At 35.9% G+C, this 23,385-nt stretch overlaps 2 protein-coding genes across 2 annotated transcripts; one reads left to right on the top strand and one right to left on the bottom strand.

Moving 5' to 3' along the window:
- Positions 1–1,345: 1,345 nt before the first annotated feature.
- LOC144436606 (uncharacterized) lies at positions 1,346–4,389 on the top strand. Its single transcript, XM_078125429.1, has 2 exons — positions 1,346–1,496; positions 2,384–4,389. The coding sequence occupies exon 2, from the start codon at positions 2,389–2,391 to the stop codon at positions 4,213–4,215; it is 1,827 nt and encodes a 608-aa protein (XP_077981555.1). The 5' UTR covers positions 1,346–1,496; positions 2,384–2,388; the 3' UTR covers positions 4,216–4,389.
- Positions 4,390–9,840: 5,451 nt separating this feature from the next.
- On the bottom strand, positions 9,841–22,172 carry LOC144436653 (doublesex and mab-3 related transcription factor 3, truncated-like). Its single transcript, XM_078125492.1, has 2 exons — positions 21,820–22,172; positions 9,841–11,311 (listed from the first exon to the last, which is right to left on the bottom strand). The coding sequence occupies exons 1-2, from the start codon at positions 22,166–22,168 to the stop codon at positions 10,368–10,370; spliced, it is 1,293 nt and encodes a 430-aa protein (XP_077981618.1). The 5' UTR covers positions 22,169–22,172; the 3' UTR covers positions 9,841–10,367.
- Positions 22,173–23,385: the final 1,213 nt, after the last annotated feature.

Here is a 23,385-nt window from a genome sequence, read left to right as displayed (position 1 = left end):
GGGTGTTTCCTGCAAATTGGCAAACTGGTTCTTGTATTTCTCCGTCTATGGTGCTCACAATGAGTCAATTTGTTCATATACGATTAGTACGTGCATCTTCATTCTAGGTAGGTGTACGGGTTAATAAAAAAAACGCGACAAAGGACTTAAGATATGATAAATAAGACGAACTTCTTGTAGGTCGGCTGGCTGTCTTATAATTTCTAAAAACTTGTCCCAGAACAAACAAAATTCAAAAGTTCCAGGAACACAAACTTTTCCTTAGCTAAGGATGTTTTCGTGTGTGCGTAAAATGACAAGTGATGAGCTGATAATTTATAATTATACGGACTATAACTGTATATTACAGTACTCAATAGCTCTATTGTTTCTGATTTCCCATTGAAGTTGCAGGTAATTTGTGTTCCTTGTGAGGTGTTGTAAACTTAAGTCACTACACGTTGTTTATTTTTTTTTATATAAATCCGTCATCCTTTGGCTTCTACGACGCTTGTCTAGTTAAGCTTCGAGTAATGATGAGGACTAAGATCAGATCAAACATGATTCACAGTGTGAATTTAATATCTAAGTCACATGTCGACCGCACTGTCGAACCACATCACATCATTTTTTTTTTTTTTTAGAAGGATAAAACCTCAGTGATTGAAATAGTTTTGTCATGTACAATACTTCGTGAACTGACTTCACATAGTCGATATGTTGATAATCAATTGCATATAATTATCCCTATTTAAACGACATTACAGCTAGGTGTGGAATTAGATAAGCGATATCCTTAACTCTTTTAGAAAAAAATTGGAGGAGATATAATAACTGATGATGACCCCCTTTCACAAGAATAACTGGCAACGTCCTTTCAGTATTAGGTATAAATTGCCAATATCTACCAATGTTGACAATGATTCATACGGACCGTGATGCATTGGGGCAAATCCTCAAAATGAACCACAAATAAGTATTGAGCGATATCAAATCAGTATTCATAAATTAAACTAAACTTTGTATATTTTTTTTTCTTCTCTTTAAGTATTAATTTTATTTCTGAATTTGAAAAGTTTCAGACATAACAATTATATAAAAAAAACCATTCCTTTAAAAACTTAATTAACATAGAGGTTTAGAGACAAAAAAATCAAAGGATTTCAAGTAATAGTGACATAAAATCTCAAATGAATCTCAAGTAGGATCGAAATCTTATCAATATAAGTGGATCGTAAAACCGAATCTGAATCTGAATCTGAATCCAAAAAATATCAAATTTGACCTGAACTGAATGTACCCTGACCTAATTTTATAGCATGAGTTTACAGAATGGTTTAGTCTCAGAATATATGTGGTCCGGAACGCTGTCACTTACACAGGCCACTACTTGTCAAACATAGATCAACAAGTGAATCAAGTCTCCACCACTGCCCAATACGTAATCTCAATTTCCACCAGTGTGAGGAAGTTATACTGCCTTGTACTTGACGGAGAATATACATCTAGCTACTCTGGTAAGTTATAATATTGGTGGAATCATTAGTTAGGAGTTGCAACAACTTAAAAAGTAAGTGATCATTTTCATGCAAAATACGCTGCCTTCGACCTTTGCCATTACCTATACGAATACCCCTCTTTCTTAATTAAGTGGTTGATCTTTCACAGTCATTGCATTTTCTTGAATATATAGCTATCAGTTCGGAAACTTGAAACAGAATGCGACAAAACCCCTACTATTAACATTGCTACGTTTTATCGTCTGTCTTGACTAATATCTTACAGACGTTGCTAAATCTTATCTTCTGGCGCGACCAAAATGAATTAAAATTTCCACATGTTGTTTGACAGGGCAAAATTTTAAGCATAATGTTTACATTTCACATTGACCGTCTAAAAAATATCAGAATGAAAGCGCCAACATCGGGTTTAACGCACTTCTAAATTGTAGTCTTTCGTTAAGGCGTCCATAGGAGTTGACCTAAACCAGGAAACAGGAAATAAATTTACATAAAATAACCCTATGACGTCAATCAATCTGTTGATACAGTTCATCGAAGGGTCATTTTCACAGCCTGAGTCTGAGTACAATACACTTACGCAACAGGGCTATTTTCATGTTAGATAAAACGTCGGGAATGCTCCCACTAACCCTCTACACAGTGGCAACTCTTTGTTCTACTAAGGTCGGTGGCTATAATTGTTTGTGTGTAGAATGTGGGTATATATGTATAAGTAATTAAATGGCGTGATTGAAGATATCTGATCTTAACGAAATGACATAAATTGTTTTTAAAGTCCTAAAATTAATTAAATTAAAGTAGCACAATATGATATTTCGAGGTGTGTCAACAATGTTATTGGCCTGCTTGGATTGTCATATTCGCAAACTCTTTCTCTACAGAAAAAATGATGGCTAGTCTTCAAGGTCTGTCTCTGAAGTGTCTTGTTGACCACCTACCAATATTACCAGGTGACGTGGTCAGAGAACGGTTACCAACCAGGTTGAAAGAGGTCGTACTGCAGACGCTGTCTGAGCGTGAAATGATAACTAAAGAATATGTTCCAGTCATCAACAAGTGTCTGTTTGTTCCAGAGTTAAAAGATGTCAAGCTATACATGCGTCCTGAAGCAACGGATGAGGTAATAGAATGCCTGGCAGAGACTCCATGCAAGTTACGAAGTCTTCGAATTGGTAATATCAATTGCTTTCACCATTGCAAGATATTCACGGTATGCAGCAGAGTTAAACGTGAAACTTTAATGACGAGATTACTTGAAAAACAGTCCGACCTTGAAATTCTTGAGATACACTTTATCGATATGAGGTCATGTGATTTCCTTACTAAAGTCAAAAACCCCAATCTTAAGGAATTTATGTTTGCCACTAACAAAATAATGATATTAGAAAGTTCATTTGTAAAGGGCATGGAGAGTGTAGCAAGAAATAATGTAGGTTTAGAAAGCATAAACATCAGATGGTCAGAAGTACAAGGAAGGTGGGGTGTGAATAATGTTCATCAAAGAATTAAAGTCGAGGAAAAGTGGAATAAAGCCATAATCAATATTGCTAAATACATAGGGTCACATTTAAAGACGTTCGTCGTTGACGGTAAGGCAAGAAGTTTCTCTGATGAGGCTTTCCATTCCATAGGAAAGCATTGCCAAAATTTGACTACATTAATACTTAAGTATTACAATGTCTGGATTAGCGAACCTACAAAGAGCTATGACGTCACACATCTGTTTAAGGAGAATTGTAAAGAATTGCAGAGTGTAGTCATTTTGCCAACTTTGTTCGACCAAAATACACAACCCCAAATATGTGAATTTCCTGTCAGCTTAACAACATTTAAGCTAATGCCACAAAGTACAGCCCTTCAGGTCACGCAGGAACCATTTAAACTTCCAGACTTTCCATTGAGTTTGCAAGAATTGTGCATTCCAATGCTTTGTTTCAAAATTGAGTCATTAGAGGCTATATTTACTCAGCTCGGACCACGGTTGAAGGTTCTTGATTTTCCTTGCCCTGGTTTCCAAGAACCAAGCTATGATCTTGAGCATTCCGTCATCACATGTATCGTTGATCATTGTGTCAGTTTGACATCTCTGGGTCTATGCTGTACCGATGAATCCACGCTGAACATCCTTCTAGAAATGTTCAGAGATAAACACAGATCAAAGAAGATTTATCGTTTACAATTAATGAGCAGTGCAATTGTTTATCCCATTGGCGTATCAAATCCTCATTCACACATCAGAGATTTTGAGAATGTGAAAACCATTCTCGGTGAGATAGTTGAGTCATGTACTCAACTTCGTGAATTCACAACAAATAATAATTATATTGATAATCGATTGCTCATAAGCATCTCCCTGAGCTGTCCCCATTTTAACAAATTGCAGATAGATAAGGCTTTTGGTGCACACCCTGACTCTGGCCACTTTACATTGCCTGCACACGAAACGATAAATGATGACGGGTTGAGTGAGCTAGCCATAAAATGTCCTCTTGAAGAATTACATTTATTGGGGAAACCCTTTACAGAATTAACCAGCAATGGTCTATCTGTATTGAAGAGTTGCCCATATCTACAAGTATTGACCATTTTTCATTGCGATGAAGATTCTGATACATTAGAATCAACTCTCAACATGATTCACAAATCTGCATTGAAAAGTGTCAAAATCCATCAACTAAGTATTACTTCTGGCCCGAAATGTTCTTGCTTTTGACTTTCAAATATGAAAGGAGAGGTAAATCACCATGAAGTTTAGTGTAATAGTGTTTGATACCATAGCAACAATGAAGGATGTTATATTGTGATGTTATATTTGTAAATGTGGAATGTGTTTTTTGTTTTCGAATAAGCACTTTGAACTATGGATACTATGTAACATGCTTATTGATATGAGCGTGCATATGTATAATGTAACAAACATACATAACATACATACATACATACATACATACATACATACATACATACATACATACATACACACACACATACATACATACGTACGTACATACATACGTACGTAACACACACACGAATACATACATATTACATACATACACGTATACATACATACATACATACATACATACATACATACATACATACATACATACATACACACACACACATACACACGCGCGCACGCACGCACGCACGCATGTATGTATGTATATATCATATTACCACACTTCATTTATTACAGAGATTCAGTGATTTGTTATATTAAATGTTTTTTCTGTCTGTTTTCAAAAGTCTAAGATTTGCTTTTTATTATAACTAATTGATTGATAGTCTAGTGTAAGAAGTATATTGCAACTGTGACCATCAAATTACAAAATAAAACAAACATCTCCACATTAAAACGTACCTCACATATTACATGCACCAAAATGTACAGTCTGTGTCTTTCATACAGTGCTGAATGTACCAAGCTGGATATAACGTATTGATGCAATTGCTTTCTTCATATTGCCATGAAGACACCATGATAATGGAAGCAATTTTTTAAAAGAGGTCGTTATTAAATTCAGAGTTTCACCCTGACATGTGATTTTCAATTGAAGAAAAATCTATTATCATGTCATCATATTCCAATATTTTTCATACTTCTTCGATGTCAACACGATGTCAATAAATGAATCAGAAAATTAAGGACGTTTTGTTTGTCTTGTTTTCGTAATTCATAAACCTTCAAAAGCCAGGCTCCAATATAGTTCCAATATAGCCAAGACGGTCAAAACTGTCAAATTTAAACCCACTTTCTCCTAGTTTTGTGTGGTTGTAATGGATTAGTCTCGCTTACAAGACCCGTGTGGCAGGAGTGAAGAATTGAGCCCGCGACAACGATGAATTAGAATGGCATTTGAACATTAGTGGCAAAACCGTTGAGGGCATACTTTACATTCATGCTTGCTTTTTTAAAGAAAAACAGACTCTCATGGTAACTGCATGTAATACCCAACTATTCCAGGACACAAGATTACTGTCGAATGCAACTTAGGGGGCAGCGCTCCTTGTGGCCAAACTCTGAAATCTTTTATCTTTCTGATAATCATAGTATCCCCATTTATAAACATCGGAACATTGAGTATCAAAATGGTATTAGACAAGAATGATATTTACAATTTCAAGATTTTTGCCTCCTTGGAAATAAAGGAAGACAGTCGTAATAAGAAAATAAATATTATCAACGTAGAGGGTTTGGACTCGGAAGACGAAAACTTTAATCTACAAGGACATGGCATCATGCATATGAACAGAATGATTGCCGTACATCTACAAATGTGTTGATATGTGATTAGATTCTGACGGCAGATTGTAGTGTTTTCATTAGTTAAAGTAGATGTTTTCTCTGAAATACAATTCTACAACATGAAGACATTTCCCATGTTGTCAACCCCATGATTAGGGAATTATCAAATGAAAAGTCGACATGTGAAAGAAACGGCGCTTATTACGCTATAGATGAACGGATGGACGGACGGACGGACGGACGGGTGGATGGATGGGTGGATGGGTGGATGGGTGGATGGATGGATGGATGGATGGATGGATGGATGGATGGATGGATGGGTTCGCGGGGAGACAGACAGACAGACAGACAGACAGACAGACAGACAGACAGACAGACAGACAGACAGACAGACAGACAGACGTAGCAAATTGGTACACACGTGACGAGATGGTTTTAGACGTTGGAAAAACAAAATTGCTATCTTTGGGTATTTGGTTCGTATTACACTACAGTCCTTACACTAACGAACTTACAGTCACTTTCCTACTTGAATAAAACAAAACCATTCACTTAACTCCTGATAGATTATACAAAGTGTTCAGATAAACTCTACAAAGTTTTATACCTATGCATTTGTGATGTAAACAATTCAAGGTTTCTTGTTGCCACAAATATACCACTTACATGCACGTCTAGTTGGTGTCTAATTAAGAATGACGTGGAATCATTCTTTTGTTCTGTACCAAGTTTTCTTTTAATAGCATTACCAAACAACCGGGTTTTTACACCTGGATTGTAATCTAAACTGAAGTGGATCTTTAAGGAGCCGAGTCACCATCTTAATGCTTAAGTCGAATTCTCGACAGGTACAATAAAGTTCTAGTCATACAGTATATGATATTTGTACAGCTTACACTTGTCACCTCATTATGCTCGTCTCTGCCTTTGGTCATACAACAAGGACATCATCTCGATCTTCACGTTCATAAAAGTTCATGTAACATATCTAAGCTAGAGGGGACAGTGTTCATAATCGACCCAATTGCAATAAGTTTGGATTTTAATGAGGCGAAAAAATGAGTGTATGTTTCCGATAACATGGCCTCAGAAAATAGGGTAGGTAAGTCAGTATTTTTTTAAATAGTTACAGCATACCTTAGGCCTAATAATAAAAGAAGTTTGTTGGGTTACGGTTACCCAACCCCACCTAGTTATTTCACGCCAACCCCAAACTTCTTTTACGTATTCGAGAAAAAAAATAAAATCGCGAAAATCGCAAGAAATGGTGTATGCGTAAACTGAAATCAACTTAAAAAGACAATAACTGTTCTTTTTATCTGTAATGGCTGTACATCCGATGAGAAAAAACCAATAACACAGAGACTATATGAAAAACAACGGAAAACATAACTACCTAAGCTAGACACGCACGTATGAAAAAACTAATATTAAAAAATAGAATAAAAAATCTACCTACCCCACCTATTCTAAAATTGAATGTAATAAGAACCACACAATTGTTTTACGCCTTATACGTTCTCAACTCCCAGTGGAGCATACAATCCATTCCTGCCTTTATAAGCACATCAAACATTCATATTGCAACCTTTATTCTAACAGGTCCATAATTATACAGCTAGGTTGACTGGGGCAAATTAATAAAGTTGTGGTTAAATACTGCCGTAAATATTTTATCCATCCACAAACAAACTGTCGCGATGGGGCTCAAAGCCTAAAACTGTAAATTCCAAGCCAGCATTCTAAGATCGTCTAACCATTCGACGTGTAACCATTACTCATGTCAAATCTCTTATTATATTATATCATGCTACTATGCGCCATTCTGATCGGATAATAACTGTGGTAAAATCCCATTTTACCACGGCTGGCAAAGGTAAAATGGGCCCCTAAACTAGCATATGAATAGTACATACAAGCTGAATGTGTTCGTTCTTATACCAATAAGTTAACACTTCCTCAGAGTAAAGGTATGTCAGGTATCCTGTACAATAGTTTGGATTACAGTAGTCCAAATAATTCCTCTGATGACCTTGCGATCGAAAGCAACGATCGATCAGTGGCTTCAACATCACTGATAAGGTACAAGTTCTCCCCATGCAACGAGCCGTCTCAGCGTCCTACTCTCGTTACGCGTTGAATCAAGCAACACCGATTCAACTTTTAACCATCAGTCAAGGTGCGTCAGGATTATTTCGAAACTGTACATTTTCAGGTTCGGTCAATGTTCAATTTGTTACCCATTAAATTAAAGTAGACTGTGTAACGTCGCGTCTCTGATTTACCATCTCGCGCTTTCTCCGATTCAACGCCGAGACATCTATTTTTAGCAGTGTACAAGATTGTATTGTTCTTATGAAAATATCCATACAAAATTGTTACTTTCTTTTACCTCTTGCCCCCTTTTCTTTGTTGCTAGTTTTCAACGCGCTTTCGTTATGCATTATATGATGTAAATAAAGTAATTTATCAATGCAATGCAATGCATTGCAATGCAGTGTATGGTTGTGTTCGTGCAGTGTGTGTGGGGGCTACATGAACGTATCCACTCATTAAAATATGCTCGTTCCCGACGATCTATTACCGACGATCTTTTTCTGTACGTGCGAATTCGCCTTTTCGGGCATATAAATAACCACAGAATCACAGTTAGAAGAAATATACACACATTTTGATATAATATAATAGCAATAACTCCCGCCGAAGGCAGGTATACACTCGAATTTGGTACAATTCGCTCCATATAGCACTCGCCATTCGGCTCGTGCTATGTCGCGAATTGTACCAAAATCTCGTGTATACCCGCCTTCGGCGGGGGTTATTGCTTAATTGCATTCTAACACCATCACCACCACCATTGGCAAAAACAAAAACAACAACAACAACATAACAACAACAACAACAACAACACCAACAACAACAACAACTTCATCCTCATGAACGCAATCATCACCAACACAATGTACTACTGCCTCTAGTCGTAGCCGCCTCACCATACAGTAAGTACACTACACATGCAGCATCACTTCTTTCGCTACAACCACTATACTTATTAAATACAGTTGAATAGGAAGAAAATGTCCCGTTCGACAAAACTCTTACCAACATTGCATTGACTGGCACTGTGACGACAAAACTCTAATTTTATATATAGCTAGATTATCGTCTGGCAGGACAAAAAGGTGAAGTAAAATGGTTACATTTGAATACATTGACATGCCTAAACAGGTATATTTTGTTACAATATATATGATATGGCAACAATGTGCAACAATAACGGTAGCTCCTGAAATGAAAATTTAGCAATAGTTTGTAAGACTTATATTTTATTGACCTTAGACTGATTAATAAAAGTGTTTGTGAGAGTTGTTATTGTGCTAGACGATAAAATGTAGCAATGTACACAGGGTATTTGTTAACCAAAGGGCGTTTTCTTTTTATACAACTGACTGCCATTTTAACAGAGAGAGAGACCGTTGTTGACTTTCATTATATCAAAATTTATCATCGACTCTTCCAACTCATTTTACTATAATATATCACATCTGTGTCGTCACAGCCAAAGACAATCTGAGCAAAGAGAAGACTTTATTGCTATTGGTTTATTCACAGACGTCTATTGACATTTTAATTAATTTTACTTCATTGTATTAAAGCATAGATATGATGGATTTTTTCGAAAATCAGACACATGGTCCAACCCTGTGTATAGGTAGAATATTTGGTCTCCACATTTGTGAAAAAGGACAAGACAACTACACTATATTAAGTTATGGGTAGTTTATACGCTCGCAAACTTCCAGGAAATCAAAATAATATCCTGTTGACGTCAGACTGGTAAAACTACGGCAATAACCATAATGTTTAAATGTCATGTCAACGAATCAGATTCCATATCGTTCTTGTCAATAAAATGAAATTTTCTCAAAAGTCACATGTATGTCCAATAATCCAATCGGTTATTTCAGACTTATTAATTTCTATAATACATAACAAACAGGCATGGTTTCATATTCATATTAATTTTATTATTACATTTGCCTTGGTTAGACCTAGAGCAAATTACAATATAATGAGTTACACATAGCACTTTTTTTCAAACACAGTTCTCTACTCTAAATATCACATTACTGATAATCACTTCAAGATTTGGATGCAAATATGAAAAGGCGAGGAAATCGCCGTAATAGGTGACAAAAACCAGACTACAGGAAAAACGTGTATTGAATTAGAACAAGTAAAGTTAACTCTGTCTTTAGAATATAAATATCCCCTAAAATTGCAGTTGTCACTTTTAGTTTGAACGCCTTACAAATCCCGTGGTACTATTTGGAGTGCTGGAGTCTTAACCGTATGTACGGTGCTAGGACATGCTATGTTATGTTATGAATTTACACCAGATAATTTGTATACATATTGTATGTTATTTAGACACGTTTATTTGTTTCTATAAAGTGTAGTAACAAGTATAGTGTTACTATCATTGTCAGTTAAGAAGCCAATATTTATACCGTTTGTGGTGAAGTACCTAAGGTCAGCTCATAAACTACCTCAATTATATTAGAATCACTTCTTTTTAAATTTACTTTAAAACTCAAACTTCGCCACCACTTTCATCGCTTTGCCATGAGAGAATCGACGGAAAAAGCTAGAGCACGGGCAGAGACACATGGTGGACTTGTTTCGCGGTTTTTATTCTCTCCTGCCTGTGTTATTAGTCCATAATTGTGAATTTTGCCATCGTTAGAAGACCCCACGGATGATATGTCGCCGTCATCTACGTCACTCATCTCCGTGTCGCTCGCAGCAGATGAAATTTCAGTGATATCCACGTCACCCTCGTCATCCTCCGTTATGGCACTGCTGACGATATCTCCCTCGGACGGTATACTCAAAGTCGCTTTAGTTCTACTGGACGTTTGCACTTTACTGGGCTCAGAAAAAGCGGACTTTTCTCGCAGAAGCTCGACTTGTTGGGTTTGACTCGGTGAAAATGATGCATTATTTGATAACGTAGCTTGTACAGATAGCATTTTGCTATCAATTTTCTTCATGTTTTCTGAATTGTTAATGTAGCGTGACAGTGCTAGGGGAGAATATTCATTTATCCACGAATACGAAAGCTGACCAGCTAGGACAGGCCAATTGACCATCGCATTCGATGACTGACGTATTGTGCCCACTATCTGTTCAATCGCCTTATCTAAGTGTCCACCGCATCCCTGTAGCACCAACTCCAAAACACTGGGACTTTGATCTGGAAAGAGGCGAACAAGAAACTCTTTCGGGGTACCGGCACATTTTGGCAAAGCCCTGGGTAACAACGAGGTTCCTGTGTGGCAGGACCGCGAATTCAAGAAATACGGCGCGGATGCTTGCAAGAGTCGCATCTGCCTCTCTCGGTCGAACAGAATCGTATGATCTAGTTCCTTGTCGGCGAAACATCGTCGTTTGCGCAAACGTTCACTCAACGGTGTCGGTAGGTAGAAAGTTGGATGACAGTTATTGGCATTTGAGACGATAGTAGACATCAGTCGACTAGCTCTGGCTCGGTAACCTGAGGAAGAAAAAGACGTTACTTTTAAAATAATTGACATTAGGTTTAGTTGGTATGTATGTACAAAGGAGGAGGTGATCATGGAAAATCTGAAAATGGTGATACAGTAATGTTTTGATGGTACGGCATGCTTTTTTATGTGTCATGTGTTATCAAAGATTTATTTCTAAGGGTGTTTCCTGCAAATTGGCAAACTGGTTCTTGTATTTCTCCGTCTATGGTGCTCAAAATGAGTCAATTTGTTCATATACGATTAGTATGTGCATCTTCATCTAGGTAGGTGTACGGGTTAATAAAAAAACCGCGACAAAGGACTTAAGATACGATAAATAAGACGAACATCTTGTAGGTCGGCTGGCTGTAAAGAAAGTCTTTATACATCAAAGTTTTATCATTTCTAAAAACTTGTCCTAGAACAAAATTCAAAAGTTCCAGGAAAACAAACTTTCCCTTAGCTAGGATGTTTTCGTGTGTGCGGAAAAGTACCAGTGCTGTGACGACTTGCTGGAAGCAAACCATAAAAGTAGTAGCTACGGGTTGTATACGACGCGCCAGAGATTTGAGGAACGTGCGGCTAACTTTTAAAGGCTATAGTACTCTGTGTATTGCTGCGGGGTATTCATTTCAGGATATTTGATTTCACTGGATGATATCATAGGTTAACACAATTTTGGCATGTCGACGATGTAAATTGTACTTTGGAAATATAGCATGTTGGTTGATAAGGTCCGGGTAACAATTTAGACTGTGTATTACGATGTACAGAGATATTATATAAACATAAAAATGTCCCTCCTATGTGTACGTAAGTTAGATATGTGTTTTTTCATCTCTCACTCAATCAATGTCATTTGTCGTATTCAGACAATACTGCGTAACAATGATTAGGTGAGTTTCAATTGCCAGTTTGGGTTAGGGGTAACAGTTGTGAAAAACTATCTGTCTACTAGAGAGCTGTAGAAACTGTTGTCTCGTACTAAGAGTATAAAAACGGTTGTCTCGTAGAGCCGTAGAACTGTAGAAAACGATAGCCATGAAAATGATCCCATGTAATCCTCACGGCTCCACTCATAAAATAGCACTCACACCTAGGATTAGAAATGGGCTTTAATTCTTATCAGCATTACTAACGCTGGTACGCGTCCCCCTGTAATTCCGCATACTTCAATAAAATACAATTCAAGTAACAAAACCAAATGTTCATTGACTTGTATATATGTATAGGCAGGTCTAGTCTTCTTGTAACATCACCACTGCATACTTAAAATTAAGTATGTCGTTTTACTTTATATAAACTGGATTTGACAAAAGAAATAAAACGAACAAATATTTGAGAATGTAGAATTCGAAAAACTAAATCAAATTAATTATATCTTTTTACAAGTTGTATTTCACAAATAAAATTAACAAGTACATTTTTGTGAATGTCTGGTATTGTCAAAAAAAAAGAACTTCGGAGAACTTCTTTTTCATGTTATCAACACCGAATACTAGAAACATTGATTGGAGAAATAATTATGTACGTCGAGAAGAACGTGGTTCGGTACAGTCGGCCGTAAATTACAAACGGCTGAAATCTTCGAACAAGTTTCGCTCCTCAGTGGGTTTTTTCGAGAAGTTTGAATTGAATTGTTCTGTATAGTGAACTTGATGACAATGTTTACAAAGTTTGTCATTCATAAAACGAAGATTCTTTTTTATTTACGCATATAGATATCAGGCATTTTTATGAGTGAGGAACTTGACAGAAGTATTGACGAAGGAAAAAATGTCATCGCAAATTAGTATTGGTATTTGTGGGAAGTTTTTAGACTTCAGTGCACAATAGCATAATAAGTGACCTCAGGAAAATAGTGTTTGTTGTTTCTAGATCAAATTATTTAGATTCTAACCAAGACCATTGGTGTATAATGGTGAAATGTTCAACCTTCTCTCATCATTCTAACATGGTTGGGTATCGAAAGTGCCGAAACCAGAAAGGAAGTTATAATGATCAATCCGTCTTTACAACAAAATAAAGGACTTTCTATTAAAACGAATTTGGTAACTATATGGCGTCTACATTCTATACTAAACAACAAGGTTAAATTATATCCCCGCTTGACGGATCAGAACACACGAACGTGCTGATATCACTTTTAAGGGATATACAAGTATGTACTACTATCAATATATTTGGTCTACTTCGTTACAATTTCTAATCGCGTTAATGCCGGACAACCGTTCTTTCCCTGCAACGTTTGGCACATACACAATTCCTCTACAGTGCAGTTAAATTGAATAATAACAATACTAATTGTCTTAATATTATGCATAATGATATCTTAAAGTTTTGAACATTGTTACAATAAAATTTGTTTGCAATAGCATTATTTTTTGTATCTACATGCACGTTCGGCATTTTCGAGGGTTTAGATTACTCGGACAGAGCTAATAATTTCTGTTTTATGCGCCATGTTTCCGGCAAAGTCATTCGACTGGATTTGTTGTATTGTGTAAGATTTGTTGTCACAAATCCTTATTTTAAAAAAGAACAAGTAAAATAACCTTTGTGTTTAGACTGGTGTAAAAATTTTGATGTACAACTACGTGTGATCACGTTTTACAGAAATCTTATAAAATGTGGTCTCCTTACTTTCCGTTTACAGTTGTGAAATAATTATTGTAAAAGGAAAACAATCCAAACATCATATGCAAACTCGAAATTGGTTTCGTCACGGTGAAAAACGTCATTGGTACGTCACCATGACGACACAAATGAGGATAAGGAGGGTAAAGTCTTTAATGTCTGTGTTGGTGCGTCCTTATGCAGCGTGTGTTACACACGTACGGACCTTTCCAACACGCTGATTCAGTTCACCGGCCGGTAAGTGTAAATTAAAAGTATGCCATCGCAGGGTATAAACTTGTCGAGAAACTTGTTTTAGGTAAAGCAAGTCCATCGTTAGATTATATTCTATATGAATATTGGTAGTGGAAATACCACAAGATGTTGCTGGTATTTTACAAGTAAAAATATCACACTTTACGTTCAAACTCTGAAAAAATACGCGAACGCGATGGTGATTCAAGATATTTGCATTCGTTAGAGAACCGGCGGTGCGCGGTGGTGTCAGCGACGATGGATGGTACGGTCTTCCGAGACTAACACTCCTAGCACCTAATGTTGTAAAGTACATTTTCAGTTTTGAGTTGTTCATTTCAAGTTATAATTACTTACATCAACATTTCTGTTTTTGTTGATTTCTCGTAATAATGTACATTTCAGGGTTTTTTTTTGTTGATTTCTCGTTACAATGTTAATTTCACTAGTACTTTTGTTTATTCCTCAGCATAATGTACATTTCATAGCGCATTCAACTAAATGGACTTGGGCTAACGACGACTTGCCACTCAAATGAGTACGGGAAAATTTTACAAAACCCATACAGTAATGGGAAGATAAAAGTTGTGGTCGATTTCGTATCAAGAAGACGATAAACCGCCTGTCATCTTTTTATTTCTTAGGGGGTGAGGATGAAAGTGTTGGCGATATTACAAGTGACAGCATGCAAGTTGCAGTTGTACGGGATGTTAAAGTATTGATATCATAGTTCACTTTGATATATTACAATGTTGAATGACAATCAATGATCGATGTGTTGGAAGTCGTAACCTGGGTCGTCCTAGACATGTGTCTTATCACTCAACCAAGGTAAATTATTCATCTACACTCTGAACGATATTGGAGGCCACAGCTTATGCTACAGTTTTAGTACAAGTTCTGTTCGGTGAAGTGACTTAATTTTATCGTAGCACACTCGTTATTGTCCAGTGGTCAGGCTCTCAAATACAACCCATAACTGTTGACCACAAATTTTGGAGTGAAATAATGTTTGTTGTCTATACCTTAAAGAAACATGGACGTAAACGTACTAGAGATTGTATATCTTATATAAATGTTAAAACTTACATTAAACTCATCTATCTGGTTATAATTACGTCGTGTGTGTGTCTGTGTATACCTTGAAATAAGCACAAATTTCCGTGTATCTTCGGCGGGTTAACTTTATATATGTACATTATTCTCTATGCAATCCTGAAGTCAGCTACAGTTTCTGGGTGCACCAAAGTATTACGTCATATCAGGTTTGCCAACTGAAATGCTGCACATCACACGGTTATTGATTACATGAATAATGATAAAACTTGTTTTCAGTAACTACAATAACTTGAAATATAATTCTTCACAGGAAAACTTGAGAAATTAAAAGACGGACAAAAACTTTTTTTAACTTGAAAAGTGGAAACACGTCACAGTAAGTTAACAAAAATGAAATGGAGCTCCCACAAGTGGGGTTTCGGATCTTGTTTACCACTGAAAAAAATTACAAGTTGTCCTGAAATAAGACAGTGCTTTTAATAATTACAATGTTGTACGCCGGTAAAGTTTGGTTGGCTTCTCACTGGCGAATAAAACTCGTAGTGACAGTTCCTCTAGATCTTAATCTGAAATCTAAAACCCTTCAATATTAATGTTTAAATAATCTAAATTAAAAAGTCATTTCGTTTTCTTATTACATAATTTATTGATAATAATATACAAAATTCAATAATCAAATTGGTTATTTGTGAATTATTAACCAAGATATCAAGTTTAGGATATTCATAGTGTAGCTTTGGCAAAAGTAATGCAGAATGATTTTAGCAGACGGTATAATCAGTATGTGATTGAGTTATCACCATAGCAAAATATTTTTCCTTGAAGCCGAAAATATCGAAAATTGGTACTAGCCCAAACAAATGCTGTTTTATACGAAAAGTTAAATTATAGAAACTAAATGCGGGCCTAGAGTAATGCTTTTTAGATTAAGTGTTCCGAAATTTCATTCCTCCTGCGGAGACCAGGGAACATGCATTGACAGTGAATACAGACTTGTGGAGTTTTTCTTGGTGAGTGTTTTAATTCAAATGACGCAATTATTGCTGTGAAACTGGTCATCCTCGACATAATCATTTCATATCATCTCCGATCGGAACGTTTAAGTCCAGGATATTTTTAACAGTTGCAAATACATACTGCGAAGATCTAAATGATATTTCGAGGTTGACATTTAACAAACTTAGTATGTTTTAGCTATCGGATAATGTTATTGTATTCGGCTGGATACCGCTTAATTGAGCTTAATGGAAAGTAACCGGTCACCAATGCATAGTTATTTTAAAAGTGTGCAATTAATTTGCAACTTTCTTTTGTTTGATGTGAGTTTGATCCACAATAGAAATGAAAATAACAATACACCATCTTTCTATTGCAGTGATGCATTTATTAAACAGTAGTTTTTTACTTTAAAATATGTTCTTGCAAGATTGGCAAACACTATCAAATCTAAAAATCGTGGGAAAGGGGTCCATCTATACAGTTTCGACTCATTGGGTGTGTTTATGGCACGTGTCAGCTCGGAATGGTGTCCACTATTAAGGAAGGCCAATTTAATTTAATGATAGCGAGAGAGCTATCTCGGTAGAACTAACCTACCCCCGAAGCGTAAACTCCGTCACCTTTCGCTTATTTCGGATATATTAAATTGACACGAATAACTCTTGTCTACAGTGAGATCATTTTCCTCTCTAATAGCTCATGACATGTATGTAGTAATGGACTTTTATCAAAATACAACATATCCGCAATGGTATAGTACCTTATAATACACCCGTGTAAGTGATAACATCGTCCTTGTATTTTTAGCATGTTACATACAGTAAGTTGTTATGGTCACTTTAACAGGACACTGGGCTGACGTTAACCCCCAAAAAGTTTGGTTCTCTTGCAAAGTTATCAAAACCAGAATGTTTTATAACTACATAATCGGTATATTTCTGTATACCACAGACAATGGAAACACTTCCTTGTCTATATTTATACTCAACATATTTCCACAAACTTTGATTTTCCCCGTTTTATTAACTTGAAGATCACCAGTATTTGTCTTGTAAGGGTGAATGAATTTTGCCCACATCATAACATATCTTCTGTTCGCCATTACTTTTTTCCAGTTTTGTTGGCGTAGAAACCCGTGTCGTCATTTAAAAGCCCATGTTTCAGTCCTAGGGTTTATGCAGTAATGGTCTCTTGTCAGCAGAGCATTATTTTGCTGTGGACCGTCTCATTCTGTAGTTCTGGCAGACAACTGTTCTCCTCAGCTGACATTAAGCTTAAAAGTGGTCGTACGTTTGATAAATTGATAATTATTTTAGCTTTTTTATTCAGAAAACAACTCTAATAAAGATATGTTTTCGTACTTGAAGAACAACGTGAAACAACAAATACAGCGGACTTCAAATTACCGTTCTGTGTGATACAACCAACCACGCAGAAACAAATACGAAAACTGTACATACTAGACTTTAATAGCAAGGTCACATTTTATTGCTATATTTTGTCTGAATGAAATAAACCATTTAAATCCAATGTACTGCAACAAGACACAGACATGCGGACGCCAATGTTTTTATATCTGCATTTGATATCTGAACAGTGGCAGTCAGTTCATTACAATCATTTAGACACAATGTTGCAAGAAACTGTATGCATTCGATCTTGCTTTGTGAAAGTGTAGCAATGTGTATAGTTGTTTATGTTTGACTAATTCAAACAGAATCGATAAACAGTATTTTGAAATCTGATGTACCAAGTCCGTTTTCGAAAATCAATAAATTGCAAATTGCTAGAAGGTACCTAAACACTTTGTTATTGTACGTCCAATAACAAACATTTTTCATATTTTTTTATTTTTTTATTTTTTTTACAATAGATTGAGTAACAAACAAGGACTTGGTATACTAGTATGTTGTTTCACATTGTTTTTTTCAAGTAGGAAAATATATTAGAGTTGTTTTATGAATAAAAAATCCAAAATAACTCAATTTGTTAACCATATGGCCACATTAAACCTACACAGACTGCAACTTGGACATTTTGTTTTCATCAAGAAACCAAAGCTGTAATCGCTCAAAAATTGTTCGATTATATAAAAAGATTTTCGTTATACTTGTTTACTTAGGGGTAGATTTTATCCGCAGGTAATATGGTGTGAATCGTGCGCGAAAGCTTGGTTTTGAAACAGTCGCTACTTTAGTTTGACTTGCCTCGATAACTCTTCAATATTCAAAATTGAATGACAAGCTTGGTCATATACTTTCAGTCACGTCGATCGCCATGCATTCTTTCACAGCATGTCTCGTGAATGATTACATATTATGTGCAAATTCACTGAGTGTTTTCTGGTCGATGAAGGCACTGCTTGATGTTAGGGTTAGTACCGTAAAATAAAATTCACAATGTATTTCTTACCGTATTACTTTCACAGCTACACACAAGTTTACATATAGATGATTCAATACACCTCATGGTGTACAATATAATTGAGAAGGAGGTCGTTACATCTAAAAACACGGTTTCAATAAAAATGATCTAGGGGTAGCCAGTGAATTGCTTTAAAAATATGTTACCATCACTACCAGGAAACCAGGTTTAACACACGATTAAACAAATGATGTCTACACTTCTAATAATAATGATGATGATGATGATGATAAAAGCGTGTGACAGTCACATGACAAAACCTGTTCGCTAGCAAACTCCTAAATTATCGCCATGTCATTTATCGCTATATAAAACATCCCTCGCTAAACCACGACCATCAATAAAATTATGTTATTTTTCATTGCCCTATTAAATCCCCAAATAACTTCGGAATATCTGTGCTTGAAAAATCTCTTGTGTACTCGACATGAGTACTTGTGTTGGAGTCAGCTTAAGCTTAATCCCACGGATTAAACCTGGGTTATGATAATATCTCCTATCCCCACTCGATGCTAGGTATCCACTTAAAACAAGTTCCAAGGAGTGATTTAGTTATTTTGCTATTGAAATTCGACTATTGCGTATGGCATTGCATCTCTAGATTACCGTCTAGCTATCATATCAAGTTGACTAACAGTGGGGGCTTGAAAAGTACAGTATGGGTTTTGAATAACAGTGTGAGCTGTTATCGATGATATCGGCACTGTGCACTGGGGGTCGTATGACTTGAACTACCGTGTATTCACTCCAACTGATAAGTTCTCGTCTGCCTTGGTGTATATTTAACACCATAGTTGCCATTGCATTTGATAGGCTATTTTTTTCCAGAGACAAACAAAACGTACAGAGTCAAGGCAAAACTGCGCAATCCTAACAAAACACTGTTTTGCTTTTCAATTAACTCGTCGCATTGTTCAACCATTATGACAAAAAAGGCAAATGTGTCCATGTTAAAACCCACATCCAGCAGCTGCTACGTTTTTTGCTATTTTTCGGTTGACCATTATAAAGTGCACCAATTTGAAATGTTTACGGGAATCCGAAACCTCCTATTGGCTGAATTAATACTATGCCACATTGGTGGTAACGTGTACACTTGATTGATGTCAGTATGTAAACAGTCGTAAATCAGATACGGAGTCGGTTACATGTTTGTCAACAAATTTGTAATTTATGGTGCATTGATGGGGTTTTATTACTAAGCACTCAGACATGCTTCACTGATTACAAATCAAATGAAATAAGTCAAACATATGATCAAATATTATGAGAGTCAGTATTCTTGTTCTAGTTAAAAGGGGCTAAGTTTAATTGAGTCGTACTCACAGCGTTGGTCTTCAGAATTTTGAACATTACGTACAATATTTTTTTTAAAGATAAAAACGTCCGTTGTGCTAACGTTACTGATAATGCAAACCCTAAAAACAAAGACGAAAGTCACCAATATTTCAAATTAAGATTCTTTTACTGCGGGTTTAAGAAAATGAGATGACCATGTGTATAGTTCTTACTTTAAATGCCTCATGTAATTAGTATTGGCACTGTAATCCTATTTTGTTACCGAGTTGAATAAAGTGAAGACAAAAAATAATAAATAATATAAATAAATTGATACATAGTATATTAAAATAAATGAACTAATTAATTAATTAAAAGGACACTTCACATTTGCTGTACTGTCATGATCTACACAATTAAAGAGAGACGATTTTAGGAAGGCAACGTTGAACATTTTATGGCAAGTAAACCAACAAAAAGCAAGTCGATGAAGTGAATTTTAACATTACGTAATTATACAATTATATATAACAAAACCTCAATGAATGTTAATAGTTACTTAAGATGTTATTACATGAATCATTTCGACAAACGTACATTGCAGCCCATGATTTTAATAAAATGGTGTTCAAATGTAATTAGTAAAACGGTTTACGCAAACGAAAATCTACAAATGACAACATATTATTGTGTTTTTAGTTATCACATAAAATCAAAATTTTCATATGTATTCAATTAATTAATTATGTTCAATCCAAAATGTAGAGATACAAACTGAGATCATAAGATATCTGAATGGAGTGAAAATGCTTACATAAATGCATAATAAAACTATAGCTAAGGCCTACAAAAAACTACGTATTCGAGAAAAAACAATAAAATCGCGAAAATTGTGAAGTCTTGCAAGAAATAATGGATGCGGAAACCTAAAAAGATAATTTAAAACTGTTCTTCCAATCTGTAATGACTGTACATCTGGTGAGAAGAAACCAATAACACAAAGACCATATGGAAATCAACGGGAAACATAACTACCTGAACTAGACACTCACATATGAAAAATACATTTATATAAAGAATAATATCTACCTACCCACCTATGCTAAAATTGAGGGTAATCAGAGCCACATATGTTATTTTTTAGGCCTAATCAATATTGATAAATACCTATGATGGAACTGAAATTGTACTCTGGCATTGTTAGCAAAGCAGATAGCATGATAACGGTTAATAGACAAATAATAACATGCCATCGAATCATTCGTTTATAATTATTCCTATAAATACCAAGTTTAGGTTCTGCAAATGATGGTTAAGTGTAGTTTATTAATTACAAGACAACAGGACGGGTACATTATAATATACAGTAGAAATTACGTCTTAAAGACGTTTAAACTCATCTTGTGCCCCTTTGACATCAGTGGAACAGCTAAGTTGCAATAGTTAAATTACTCAAGCGATAAAATGGGTTCCTGTATAGAATTGACTATGACCCTAAGTCAAATCTGTAATTGTATCACAGATTTATGGATAATTCATCAATTTTATAGAAAGTTTGGTCACATCGTGTAGTGCTTTTTAATGAAAAAGTGCTCGAGTGTTAATATTATTCAACATTAATCTATCTACTCGAGCTCTGTTCCAAGAAAAGACGAAACATAAACATGAGCATAGCGTATATACCGAGTACCCTTTCGTTGTGCACTAAACTTTGAATAACAAATTTATTATCTTGAAAAAAAAATACGGGATATACGAAAAACTCTATCCGAAAAATCATTAATATACTATAATTATTAATTCTTCAAAAAAATCATCGGTAACTTTAAAATAGGTGCACGATGAAGATTTTTTTTAAGGTAATGAGTAAGAACATTTTTCTTACCTTCTAAGATTTCTCTGGCACTTGCTGAATTCTGTGCTCTAACAACTCGTTGATAAATTCTCCTTGACGACTGACTTGTCGATTTCGGTTTTGTTTCTTTGTTGATTTCAGTAGCTTGTTGCCTTCTCAGCGCCACCTGCGCTGCCATTACACGTTGTCTTTCCACGACTAGAAGACAGTTAGCGCACTGACAGTCCCTCCAACGACAGTACCGTTTATGTCCCTTCAAACAAGACACGACCCCGTGATTGCGACATCTTGCACATTTTGGTGTTCGTAGGAGTCGGCGATGCCCTCCTCCACTAGATATACCAGGTTTTAGCAAGGACGCTTTCGTGATAGACTGCATATTACTGCCTTGTTTACTATTAGATGAGCCAAGTAAAAGGTCCGTGGTTAACTTTACTTCAGACATTGCGTACAAAGCGAGTCGAAATAAGTGATAGAATAAACGAGCTTCACTTTTATCCGATTCTACCAGCCACAGAGCAAGTGAATAGCTTTATAGTCAAGTACGTGATAAATCTGACGTCAGGGATAACACGGATAGATAAAAGTTCTCCAGACAAAACCGGTGTTGTTGCTACCCCAGGAGTCGATGTGGTGTCACAGATATTGTATTTTATGAAGTAACACCAGTTATTAGTTTCAGAGATTGTCTGCAAACCCTCTACGAATGGTCCGACAGAAAACGTGTCCAACATATGATTTTAATTGTTGTAGGCAACCCGTGTGTATGTTCAGACAATCGATCCAGTGCAGCTCAGCTGAAATATAACGCCAAATGTGTGAAGGCTACCACAATAGTTCACCCGAAGAGGGGAAACGTTGTTGCCGATTTACTGGTAGAATAAACAGTCAAGTTGAGAACCGGTCCTGTAATAATAACATAAAAAAGACCAACTGTCGGTTATTGTCAATCGTTAACAAATGAAATGATTCGAGTTTCTCTTATCTGCATATAATATCACACAAAACAGGCAGTCGAAATAAGTGTGTAAACGGTTTAACAACTTTACACCGAATGTAACGGTATTCGAGCAACACGCAAATGATTTCAGATGGATGGAAAACAATGACTAAGCTAATTGCAAACGTGACGGGTTTAGTTAAACCGTGCAGCAGATTACCGAAATCATGAAAGTTAGAGGACGATACATCAACAAAGACCAATATGATTTATAATTTCACCATTATCGGTAGTGTCTGCTTAGTGAGGCAGTAACTCATGGTGGTTTAATACATCAGTCTAAACTCAATAAATCGACCACAACTTGTTACTTTATACACCGCGAAAGTCAAAACTTGACAACGATGGTGAATTACAATTGCATGGGTTTGACCTATGAAAATCGAAGAACATCAGTTTGAAAAAAAAAACAATCTACAACTCACAACTCAGTATTTTACATTGTACATTCCAGTAGTTGCAGTTCTACATGGTTTTGCTAATTCTCCATCATCCGAATTATCTGATGTAAGCGGTGTGGATAACATGATACAAATCACATGTTGAACATTTTCTGTGCCATCGCCCAGAAGAAATGCTATCGTTCAATTGATTGG

This window comes from Glandiceps talaboti, chromosome 6 (genome assembly GCF_964340395.1).
Source record: "Glandiceps talaboti chromosome 6, keGlaTala1.1, whole genome shotgun sequence".
Lineage (NCBI taxonomy): Eukaryota > Metazoa > Hemichordata > Enteropneusta > Spengelidae > Glandiceps > Glandiceps talaboti.
The sequence above is the reverse complement of the archived record's forward strand: the minus strand, read 5'-3'. Positions and strand labels throughout refer to the sequence as shown.

Bases quoted from the DNA above. Each gene is read 5' to 3' on its own strand.
- LOC144436606 (XM_078125429.1), top strand. From the start codon at position 2,389: ATGATGGCTAGTCTTCAAGGTCTGTCTCTGAAGTGTCTTGTTGACCAC.
- LOC144436653 (XM_078125492.1), bottom strand. From the start codon at position 22,168: ATGCAGTCTATCACGAAAGCGTCCTTGCTAAAACCTGGTATATCTAGT. The intron at 11,312-21,819 runs GTAAGAAAAATG...TTTCTTCCTCAG, and splicing joins TGCCAGAGAAATCTTAGAAG to GTTACCGAGCCAGAGCTAGT.